Source organism: Plectropomus leopardus, chromosome 4 (assembly GCF_026936395.1).
Source record: "Plectropomus leopardus strain MGB_pleo_1.0 chromosome 4, ASM2693639v1, whole genome shotgun sequence".
NCBI lineage: Eukaryota > Metazoa > Chordata > Actinopteri > Perciformes > Serranidae > Plectropomus > Plectropomus leopardus.
In genome coordinates this window covers 14,054,500-14,067,314 of record NC_142179.1, presented here as the reverse complement: position 1 = coordinate 14,067,314, position 12,815 = coordinate 14,054,500, and the positions used below count along the sequence as shown (strand labels likewise).

Genomic DNA, 12,815 nt, shown 5'->3' with positions numbered 1-12,815 from the left:
GTAGCGTAAATTTGCTTTACACGCTATTGTGTTTTGCATGTTTAGCAAACACATACAAGCAATCTACATTGTTTCTGATCATCTTATCCGCCAGGTAAAATAGAAAATCCACATTAAAGACAAAAACTTCAGCATTATGAATAGAGCTTAAGGGGAGATTTCTGCTCAGTTTAAGACTGAAATGCTGTCTGATACTTTTGCCAAGTTAAACATTGTCAGACTAAAAGTCATCATTGCACTGCAGTGGGCAAGAAGGCAGCACACTTTCTGTGACACTGTCTGCTGCAGCCATAAATCTGCTGTTTGAAAGGCAAACTGCCTTATTTGAATGCCGACTGCAGGAGTCGGAGTTTGACCAGAGTTTTTAACCCTTGAAAACCTGAATTGTCATCAGTTGTCTTGTGCCTTTCCCAAGCATTTAAACCATTGACACATTGAGCAGATTTGTATAATTTCTTTGAAAAACATGGGAAAAAAGGTAATCAACAGCTTGGCATGAAATGTCTTGTATAAATGATTAATCATCAGAAATTATTATTATTTATATATATTATTTTTTTATTTTATTTGAGCATGTTTCCAGGTCATTTCCTGTTTTGGTCCTTTTACTTTTCTTTTTGTTTGAGTAATTTAATTGTCTTGTAACGTTTTTAAAAAAAAAAGTTGCTTTTTTTGGGTTATTTTTTAAAAGTTGCTTATCAACTGCTTTCCATGTTTTGAAAGAAATCAAGCAAATTTCAGATTTCAAGGGGATAATGTGCTATTGTCAATACTTCTCTGGAAAAAAGTCAGACTGAGATGTTACACTTTTTGAGACAAATATTCTGAAAGTCAAAAGGTTTTTGTATGTGGCAGCCACTCTGCTTATGTGCTGATTATTGTTGATCTTATATGAGACATTCAAAGAGTCATGTGGCGTGACAAGTTATCAGGAAGGATAAGATTTACCAAAGTAAGCAGGATGATGTGTAATTTTAGAGCCTGTTTCCTGAATGAAACTGTGGAAGGAGGAAGCAGGCTACTGTATGGAAAATGTGGTGCCTCTCTGCAGGGGTGCATTGAGTAACTTGATTCGTGTGCCAACTAGTTCACTCCCAAACAAACAATAGCCACTGTGTATGAACACACTCACCTTAAACCTGGTGAATATTAAGGGGAGGAGTTTGACAAAAAGTCAATAGAGGTGTGGACTTAGAATTCATAAATTTGATGACTGGAGATTCAACAAAGTCAAAAAAGACTTGACTTGGACTTTAAGAGCAGTGACTCATGATTTCACTTGGACTCAACCTTTTGACTTGAAAATGCATGACAACTTTCCCCCAAGTACATAAATGAAAAAGAGCCACACAAATCAATTTATTTTCCTTGATTTTCTGAGTAAACTAACATTGTTTTACTAAATAGACACAAATTTTAAAAAGCATTTATGTTTCTGTAAATGTAACAAATTATTACTTTGTTGCTTAAATGGTATTACATTTGGCAATGAGTGCATCATGAGTTGTTTTGGACAAACTCAAAGTTTAGGACTTGTCAGTCTTGACTTGTGACTTGAATGCAAAGACTTGAGACTTACCGGGAACTTGCAAAACAAGAGCTTGGTCTCAGGGTATCTACACCGCAAGTATTATATAATTATATTTAAAGTTTATAGTAAAAGGATTTTTAACCAAATTTAAGACAATAATTTTGGGCAAATCATCTCTTTTCTATTGAACCATTTAAGGTAAGTATAAAGGCAAGTACTATGTATATTTGTGGTCCTTTGCACAAGTATGATTATTCGAGTGAGTTTTAATTTACACTATAAGTACAAGAATAAAGTAAAAAGACAGTATGAGGTTCAATGGTGGGTTTGAGTATTTGCAACATCAGAAATTGGGACTTGAAAGCAAAGAGCTTGACTCATTAGACGAAAGGTAATTAAAAGATGCATAAGTAACGTTAGATCAAATGTGTGATGCGAGAAAAAAATTACAAATTCAAATTTAAGACTGTTTGATGTCTATTAAGGTCTAATATTTATATAATTGAATTTAGGATTTTTTAAGATTTGCAGAAAGGCTGCCACCTCTGTAAATCACTGGAATTGTACAGGAGGCCGACATTACGTTGCAAATCAGTTTACATCTCTATGTGCTATCAGTGTCTCCAGAGGGTGCTGTTGTATCACACTTGTTAAGTTTTCACACTGAAAAAAAACCCTCTTTATTTGGCAGAGTGGTAGAAAACCACAAGCACAACTTTCTTCCTCAGGTTAACATTCAGCAGTTTGATTGTTTATGCTTTATGCTACACCATCATATTTACTCTTGCTGAGAGCTATCCACTTTTCTCCTTGATTTTCACCACACATTGAGTTGTAAATTATCACAAGTTTTTTTTTCTTTTATTATCAAAAATGATCCTCCTTTGATCAGTTTTTCCACATAGTGCCCTCTGAAAGCAAGATGAGCCGCAGCCAAACTTTTCTGACAGTTTGAGTGCTGGTAAATCAGCGCCTGGAGACTTACGATAACAGATTGGGCTGTTGGCAGGAGATTAAAATTGCACAGCTGTGATATGTTTTTGTGTGTGTTATGGTAACTGTGGCCTCGAGTGACACCACCATGTTTGTTTTCTTAATATTTTTTCTTACACTGCTGCTGATGTCAAAGAGCTGGACCAACTTTTGAACAGTTTGGATTAGACCTCGGGTTTCTGATAAAAGACATTTAACTTTTAGAGGTGTGGTTTAAAACTAGAACTCTTTTGTAAATATGGCACTGACGATGCAATGTAATCGTGCCTTAAATGTAAATGTCTTTACATTTAAGGCTTTAAATGTAAATGTCTTTACATTTAAGGCTTTACCTGAAATAGAGAAACTGACTCCTACTTGAATAGACACATATGAAGAAGTATTACTGCTCGTGTATGAGCTTGAGTGATTCAAAACAGAGATTACTGTAATTAGCTGGAGGTGCTTTCCTGCCATTTTGAAGGGATGAGTTTTCTTCAGTCATAACAGCCTGAGGACTTGGGCCTTTAGCCCGATTAATAGCTTTATGCTTGAGGTTGTGAGAAAGTAGTCAACTGATGGATGACGGTTCACCTTGAGTTTATTTTGTCAGGTCATTCACATATATTTCATGTGACTTTCATATTGCTGCTTTCTGATTTTATTTTAATAAGATGCCCAAGATTACAAATAGACATACTGTTAAACTGGTAAGAGTAGGACTCGTAGGGATCATCATTGATCTAATCATTATTTAAAAAAAAATAGCGTACCGTCCAGAAGAGACTCAATATGATCACAAAGACACATAAAAAGACCACAAAGAGATGCAAAACAGTGACAAAGAGACACAAAGGGGCTCACAATGTCTTTGGAAAGGGGCAAAACAATCACAATGAGAACAAAAAACCCAAAGAGACTCAAAACGACTAAAAAGAGATTCAAAATGATTACAAAGAGACACAAATAGATCACAATGAGACACAAAGCAACTACACAAGATTCAAAACAACTACAACCAGACTCAAAATGACTACAATGAGACGCAGAGCAATAATAAGAAGACTGAAACTTACTATAAAGGGACAAAAATGGCTACAAAGGTACAGCTAGCAACTACAATAAGGCTTAAAATGACTACAAAATGGGGCAATACAACCACAAAGAGACAAAAAAATTATTACAAAGAGTCTTTATTTGTATAGCATATTTCATACAACAGGGCAATTCAAAGTGCTGTTAAGCACAATAAAATATCAAAACATAATAAAAGATACAGATTTACAATAAAAGAGATAAGATATACAAAGTCAAATGAATTACTAAATTATTATTATAAAAAATCACTATTAAAAATAGCAAAAGTGCAGACAAGAGGTGCAAAGATAAAAAGATAATTTAAAATGATTTCAAATCAAGTTTAACGTTTTTCGCTTTGACTTAAAAATGGTCAGAGTCGGGGCTTGCCAAACATCATCTGGGAGGTTATTCCAGGTCTGTGCTGCTTGATAACAAAAAAAAGGGGCTAAAAAATTGCCACGAAGAGACAAAAATGACTTTGGAGAGATGGAAAGCAATGACAAAGACACTTAAAATGCCTACAAAAAGGGGAAAACAACTTGAAACACAAAATAAAACTATAAGCAGACATGAAACAGATGCAAAACAGACCCACAAAAATGGCTAAACAACCATAAAGTCCATTTTATTTGTATGTAGGAGGAGGCCTTTTGAATGTCTGTGCCCCAGGGCCTGTTGTTTTATAATCCACCCATGCACAACTATGACTGTTTTATTTGCACCTTTTAATGACCAGCAAGGAAGTCTGAAAGGTCAAAACCCAAACCAGGTTGAAACATTGACAAAATATTTGTGCTCGGTAGAAGATTCTGTGAATATGTTTGAATAAAAACATAAAAGAAATATAACCCAATTTAAAAAAAAAAAACACCCAAAAGTGCAAAGAAAAATACTTCAAAAAGCTAATCTGTGGGGCAACTGAGTTGAGTTCCTCTGATCTCTTTGCCTGTGAGGATCAATCACAATAAAAATGAAACTAAATAAATCAAATGAGCTCAGCAAAGCTTTGAGCTCGCTGAAGGTTTTACAACCTCTGTGTAGAAGCCTGTCTGTGTGGAATTAGTCCCAACAGGAAAGGGAGCGAGTCAGGGTTTTAATCATCAGAGGACAAGACTGAGCAAGCAAAGTCTATTTTTGTTTCATTTCTATGAAGATCTGTAGTTTAAGGGTTTAAGGGGATTTTTAAGGGTAAGTTAATATATATAGAGCCCTCTGTTATATAAAGTTTCCATCTGTGGTTTTTGAACGCTCTCATTTGTCTTCTTGCGGTTGTATAAACAAGTTATGACGAAGACCGAACACTCAGTAGATGTACAAATGTGTTACCGAATACAAATTAAATTCAGACTAACATTATATTCACGAGTGCCCTCTGATGCTCCTGTTTGATTGATCCTAATAGTTTTATCAGTAGTGACTGGCAGTTGTCACCCTCCCTTTATAGTTTTTATCAGTTATTTCTGACTGATTCTTGATAAAACACTTTTTATAGACCTAAAATTGGTACAGATTTTTTATTTTTTTTTTTTCTGAAATGCAGCATGTTTGTTAGCAATGTTTTTAATTCTTCTCTGTCTTCATAGTTTGACTAGACAACCATCACCGCAGGCACAAATATAAACAACAAAAAAGAAAAAAATAACTAATTTATTGGATCACATCTTTACAGAGATTTCTTTTTTCCCTACAATGATTGTACAAAGGCAGTGGTTGAAGTACTATTCACATAACTTAACACACAGTAAAAAAGGCTCCATCATAAAAAGAGTATATAGTGTTTAAACATTTACAAAAATACCCAGGAGACTTAATTCTGAAATACAGTTAAGTATTAAAAGTAAAAGTAGTCATGATGCAGAATAGCCACTGTTATTATTGGATCATTTTTATGGCTGCAATAACATGTAAGTGGTGTTTAAATGTTGCAGATGATGGAGATGAAGCTGATTTTTTAAAAATAACAACACATCATATTTTAAAAACTGATCATGCGTTTTGTTAGTATAATCCTAATTACAAAAGTAAAAATAGACAAATATTGTGGATTGTTTGTATGGAATGGAAATACCAAAATACAAGTACCTCTAAATGATCATAATTAATAACAAAAAAAAAACAAAAAACAACACATAAAGGGTTTCTGTATGACACTGGCTCTTGAAACACCAACTGTCTCAGTAAGTTGCTTTCTATTTGTTCTGTTTCATCCTCCTCGGCAGCCTCATCAGGATCCTCTTCACTTTGGGATGAGCACATATGGGCCTCTTCAAGCCCTTTACATTCAGTCTGTGGAAAGAAAGGAAAGAAAAACATCCAAAAAGAAATTACTAAACAACTCAAGCACTGGATAACTACAAAATCATTGTAATCATGTGGCTTACTGTATCAAATTCAAATTAAATATACTTTATTTTAAACATAAAAGAAGACTATGGACATAAAATACACTATCAAAATAAAAGTGAAAGTATATAACAGATTTCCAAAAAAGCAAAATAAATTTTACATTTCATGTCCAAAAAGGAGCAGGAAGAAGCTATGTTGAGCTTCACCACTTACATCAGCGCAGGGATGTCACAGGCGCCGCTGCCTTGCTGCATGCTCCATCTCTGGACATTCAGCAGCACTCTGTAAGGGATTTCCTTTATTGTTTTGATGCAGCATTTTGGGATGCCAGCTGCAATGTAGTATTAAGATCCATTATTTAAAATGTTAAAAAGAAAAATGAAGGGTTTAGTTGACATTTTATTCTTACATTTGTTAAAAATTTATTGAGATTTTGAATTGTCAGTGCCATGCAGTTGACTTAAATATCCAAAAAAAAAACCCTTTACCACCATTTAGGTTTGTACAAAACAATTTTAGTGATTTATATTTTTCCCAAGAACACAATTTATTTGTCACTTGTGTTTGAATTTCAGTTTGGTTGAAGATAAAAAATAAATAAAATTAAAAAGAAAATCTAAAGTTTCAGTTTGTAAAACTAAAAGGCAAGATGAAATCAATCAGCTGAAACTTCAACAAAATTATATACGTCCTCCACCTACGATTGCACATGCTTGTTTAAACTTAACATGTAATAAGCACAGATACATGAAGCGAAAACTGCTCGCTGCTCTTTACATTTTTGCACTGTACAGAGAAACCTGTTTTTTCTGCCAAAAATCATATATCTCTCTTATTATGAGTAGGGACATAACTCATCCTCAGATGAAAGATTTAATCTGAGTCTTCTTGGTTATAACATCATGATAATAATGGGGTCCTTACCTTCAGTGGAGGTGATGGCCAAAGCACACAGACAGATGATCACAAACGCAGCTTTCAGCTCCATGATGACAGAGCAAATGAGAGAAACACAATCTGTCCTTGCTGTTTAAATATGGCCCATGAACACAACTGTGCACCCACCCACAAACAGTAGCAAGTGTGTGAGCATGTGTTCAAACCGTTCAGTATCTTACTGGAGTCAACACAAGTTGACAAACCTGAGTTTTTATGAAAACAAAAAAAACTTTCATTTTGAACTCCTTGTTCACACATCTGGTGCTGATGAGTGTGTGGCACAGGTATGCTCAGCTCAGACAGGCCCCAACAGGATTTATGAGCACTGTTTTAATGGGACCTTGTTTGATTGACAGATATGGAATGAGAGCCTGGCAAATGCCCCACCCAGAGTCACAAAAGATTAGGATATGGTTTAAACAATTGAGTGCAAATGGAAATTTAAAGGTTCAGTGTGTAAGATTTGAGAAAATACATCAGCAGTGGTCGAATATATTATGGTAAGTATGTTTTCTTCCTGTGTATAACATAAAAAAAAATAAGGAAAAAAGTGCTTTCATTGCCTTAAAATTAGCCTTTTTATATCTACACAGGTAGTGGGTCTTTCTAGATTAGCCAAAAATGAACAAACCAAACACTCTATAGGGCCATTGGTGTTGTTTGTGTTTTTTGCATCAGCTACCATACTAAGCAACCCCTCTGTGGTAAACAGCATCAAAAAACCCTGACTTTTCAAACTGAAAATTCTTTATCAAGTGTTTACTGGTGTAAATCACCTGGTCCATTTGTTTTGGAGAGGAAGAGACCTCTGCAGATAATCCAGCTCCCAGTAAAATCCTCCTAAACGTCTGTATCTTCGCTTATGAGAGAAAAAAGCTGAGCGCATATTAGCGGGTGCTTGGCAAGCTGCCTGTCTCAGTTGAGCTGAGCAGTGTCGAAGAAACACAGGTTTTTAACAACAAATTGCTTATTCAGTGTTTTTCATGGTTTAAATAACCTGGTCAGTTTGGTTTTAGAGAGGACAAGACCTCTGCAGATAATTCAGCTCCTGATAAAAAACTTCCTGAAAATTGAAGGAATTCTAAGCAGGAGTGATTTCAGCTGGTTGCAATCTGCAATCCTCACCACTAGATGCCACTAAATCCCCTTAAATGTTACACACTGGACCTTTAATAAAGATCATATGGCAAACATCTTAAAAAGTGTGGTCAAACGTCAGCACAAGAAGGAAGGGGAGATATCTTACATATTTGAAAGTCTTGAGACAAACTGGCATGTGTGATAAGTACAAGGCTCTGTAATCATGTTTTGATGTTAAAGACATAATCATCTTAATAACCATTTAAGACAGCGGTTTGCAGCCATAATCATGGGAGAGTCAATCCTTCAAACAGAGACCAGAGTTCAAGCACCTGAATCAGCAAAGATTTGCTCTGCTCAAGTGTTGATTTTTTTCGTTTAGTTTTTTCTCTGACCTTTGACCTCTTTAGGGAGGGAAGAGTTTAAGAATTATTCACAAATGAGGGCGAATTTAATCTAATCTAATGACAAGATATTATGTTGACCTAATGCAGCTTTCACATTCATTGTGTGCACAGGTGTGGTTTTGCCAATCTGTGTCACATGTTGTGCAATTAATATGAGCGTGCAAACCAGACAATATAATTACTGAAGAAAAAAATAAACTGTTCCCCAGGGGAATTTTTCTGGTAGCAACAATGACAGACTGATTACTTGACTGTTGGAAAAGTTGCTGATGTGGTAGCAGTTCAAACCAACACATCTCAACACCTAAGCCTTAAAATCACAAGAGTGATTTTGTTTCACTCCTGTTTGAGCTTGTTTGAATTAGATGTAATACGCTCTGACATGTTTTTTCACATTCAGAAATTAAATGCGGAGAATTTGTTTTGGTCTTTAAAATAAGAAACTGTGGTTGGGTTTGAATACATTAGTTCTTGTAACGGGTGTGGTAAGGACCCAGATGCAGTACAACCGTAACCAGGATTAGTTGGTAATGACTTTTATTTAGACCAACACAATTCAGACACAAAGCAAGATGAGGTAATTCAGCACACAGTTCGTTCTTCGGGTCAGAACCCACAACACAGTCTCTGGAGGGAGATCGAAGCAACGAACCGAAGCTGACGTCACTCGGCGTGGATGTGGAGGAAACCCCGTAGCACAACAGCTCGACAGCACGTGTGGAGTTACCGTCGAGGAGAAGGCGGAAGCGTGGTCGGGGACAGGCGGAGGTTCGAAGCAGTGAGCAGTCCGATGATGCAGCGGTACCGATGGGGATGGACCAGGAGGATCGTCGGGGCCAGGCGGAGATGTCTTTACCAGCGAAGCAGATCAGGGACGCCAAAACGGAGCTCGTGGTCGAGGACAGAAGGCAGGTAGGTTTACCGGGGATCAGGCGAGGAGAGCAGGTCGGGGACAGGCAGGGTCGGCTTTCGGAGATCTGGCAGGAGAATGCTGGAGAGTCTTGCATAATGCGTGAGAACAATCTGGCAATGAGAGTGTGTGTGTGGCAGGCTTATATACTGGGTTGATTACTGATGAGATGCAGCTGGAGGTGAGTGAGTAGAGCAGGCAGAGTGGGCGTGGTCAGCAGGTAGAGTGAGCAGAGGAAGAGTGAATGGAAAAGTACTGAGAAGGGGGAGAGGAGCAGGAATCGTGACAGAACCCCCCCCCCAAGGGACGGCCCACGACGTCCCACCACGAACCACCGGCTTGGCAGGCCATGGTAAGGGCGGGGCCCGGAGGAGGGTCAGAACTCCTCAGAGACCCCAGACACACTCCCCGTCGTCGAGAGGACATCACCGAGTCGAGGCAGAACCCACGTTGTCATCCCGGCGGTGCGGACACAGGAGCAGGACGGGAAGCAGGGCCGGACCCCACGTGCGTGCGGCGGGTCCGGAGGGCTGGTCGGGATGTTGCCGATGGAACTCTCCACCAGGCTGTCATCCAGGATCTGGGCGTGCTGGAACCACGATCGCTCCTCCGGACCGTGCACCCTCCCAATCGACGAGTACTGAAGGCCCCTACCACGGCGGCGAGAGCGCAGCAGGCGGCGCACATCAGTATAGGCAGGGGTCCCATCTATGATGCGGGAGGAGGAGGAGGTCGGGACGGAGGTTGCAGAGGGCTCTCCGGAGGTTTGAGTCGGGGAGACATGAAAGGTGGAATGGACCCTCATGGACCGGGGTAATCTCAATCGGACCGCCACTGGGTTGATCACCTTGTCGATGGGAAACGGACCGATGAACTTGGGAGCCAACTTCTGGAGTCCTCCTTCAAGGGAGATCCATCGACAGCCACACCTTCTGCCCCACTTGGTAGGCTGAGCCGGAACGGCAGCCGATTAGCGGCCGTGGCGTAACGTTCTGGCGGACCCCAGTAGAGCAGATCGGGCGGGTCCAAACCTGGCGGCAGCGACGGATGAAGGCCTCTACTGAAGGGAAGGCGGTCTCCCTCTCATGGTCGGGAAACAAGGGAGGTTGAAACCCATACGCACATTGGAACGGAGACATGCCGGTAGCAGAGCTGGTGAGGGTGTTATGAGCGTATTCTACCCACACATCAGATGCGACCAGGAAGCGGGGATGTCTGGATGCCATACAGCGGAGTGCTGTTTCCATCTGCTGATTCTTACGCTCTGTCTGACCGTTAGACTGGGGGGTGGTAACCGGAGGACAGGCTGACCGAGGCACCCAGGAGGCGGCAGAATTCTCTCCAGAACGAGGAGGTGAACTGGGACCCCGGTCCGAAACCACATCAGTAGGAAGACCATGGAGGCGTAAACACGTGTTCCAGGAACAACTCAGCAGTCTCTTTAGCAGATGGAAGTTTAGGCAGGGCACGAAGTGAGCCATTTTACTGAACCAGTCTACCACTGTCAGGATAGTGGTGTTGCCTCCGACAGTGGCAGACAGTTACAAAGTCCACGGAGATGTGGGACCAGGGACGATGAGGCACAGGCAGGGGCTGAAGGTGACCAGCAGGAGCCCTCGGGAGCCTTATTCTGGCTGCAGACTGGACAGGCGTTGGGAAGCCAGAGATGTCCTCGTCCATGGTGGCCCACCAGAACCGTCGTTGCACCACACCTCCTTGGTACAGGCAATGCCTGGGTGACAGGTGTGAGTGGGAACTGTGTGCCCACTGCAGAACCTCGGACCTCAGGTCTTGTGGGACGAAGAGCCGAACTGGCGGACAGGAACTGGGGCCCTGCTGGTCCTCCACCGCTGACCGCCTCCTCGATGGCCCAGGTGAGGGCGGCCAGGAGACAGGAAGCAGGAATAATACTGTCCGAGTTGGAGGAGTCCCCTCTCCAACCAGAAACTGACGGACAGGGCGTCAGGCTTGATGTTACGGGACCAGGTCGGTATGACAGGGTGAAGGTGAATCTGGCGAAGAACAGAGCCCACCGGGCTTGGACGGAGTTCAGTCTTTTAGCAGAGCGGATGTACTCGAGGTTTTTGTGATCAGTCCAGACGAGGAAGGGGACCTTGGTTCCCTCCAGCCAGTGTCTCCACTCCTCCAAGGCCAACTTAACTGCCAGCAGCTCACGGTTACCAATATCGTAGTTCTTCTCAGCAGGGGACAACGACGAGAGAAGAAAGCACAGGGATGGAGCTTCTGGTCCTTAGCAGATCGTTGAGAGAGAACGGCCCCCACACCCATCGGGAAGGCGTCCACCTCCACCACGAATTGTCGGTCAGGGTCCGGGATCAGGAGGATGGGAGTCGAGCTGAAGCGTTCCTTGAGTGTACGGGCGCTCCCTCCAAGGGCCGGAGACCAACGGAAGGGATGTTGCAGGAGGTGAGGGCCGTGCAGAGGAGCCGCCACAGCACTGTAGCCCGGATGAACCGCCTGTAAGTTAAGCGAAACCCAGGAAGCGCTGCAGCTGCTTGCGGGGAATCAGGAACAGGCCAAGAGGTGACCGCAGAGACCTTAGCGTGTCCATCTCCATATGGTTATGGCTTATGATGTAGCCCAGGAAGGAAACTGATGTGGCGTGAAACTCACACTTCTCGGCCTTCACGAAGAGGGAGTTGCTCAGCAGTGCAGGGCGGTCTGGGCCGTGCAGTGAGCGTGCTCTTGCTTCGTCGCGGAGAAGATCAGGATGTCGCCCAAGTACACAAACACGAATTTGTTGAGCAGATCTCTGAGCACGTCATTGATCAGAGCCTGGAAACGGCCGGGCATTGGTTAACCCAAAGCGGCATCACCAGGTATTTATAATGTCCAGTTGGTGTGTTGAAGGCCGCCTTCCACTCGCCCCCTCACGGATCCGTACATCAGGTGGTAGGCGTCGTAGATCCAGCTTGGTGTAGATGGTGGACCTTGTAGGAGCTCGAACGCTGAGGCGATGAGAGGAAGAGGGTAACGGTTCTTAACGGTGATGTCGTTGAGACCCGGTAATCAATACAGGGTCGCAGGGAGCCATCTTTCTTGCCTTCACGAAGAAGAACCCTGCGCCAGCGGGAGAGGAGGAGGCGGATGATGCCAGATGCCAAGGCCTCCCTTAATGTAAGTGTCCATGGCCTCTCTTTCCGGTGCCGTAGGGAATACAGACGCCCCTTGGGGGGACAGAGCCAGGAAGGAGGTCAATGGGCGCAGTCAGAGGGACGATGTGGAGGCAGTGACGTGGCCCTCATCTTGTTGAAGACCTCTGGAAGTCATGATACTCTGGGGGTACCATAGAGAGATCTGGCGTGGAGCAGGAACTGGAACTGGGAGCTGGCACTGGCGTGACCGGCCTGTTGAAGGCAGATCTGATGGCACAAGGACTCCACCCCAAAATAGACCCCGTGAACCAGTCGATGGGGGGTTATGCAGCGCGAGCCAGGGGTACCCAAGGATCAGGGGAAGATTAGGAGACCTCAGCACATGGAAACGGATGGTCTCAAGGTGTGTGCCTAGCAGGAGCATGGAGATGGGT

General features: G+C 42.2%; 1 protein-coding gene across 1 annotated transcript; it reads right to left on the bottom strand.

Annotated features, from left to right (window-relative positions):
* Positions 1-5,212: 5,212 nt before the first annotated feature.
* ccl27a (chemokine (C-C motif) ligand 27a) lies at positions 5,213-7,141 on the bottom strand. The gene is made up of 3 exons (XM_042488401.2): positions 6,854-7,141; positions 6,143-6,260; positions 5,213-5,869 (listed from the first exon to the last, which is right to left on the bottom strand). The coding sequence occupies exons 1-3, from the start codon at positions 6,915-6,917 to the stop codon at positions 5,773-5,775; spliced, it is 279 nt and encodes a 92-aa protein (XP_042344335.1). The 5' UTR covers positions 6,918-7,141; the 3' UTR covers positions 5,213-5,772.
* Between the last annotated feature and the right edge of the window lie 5,674 nt (positions 7,142-12,815).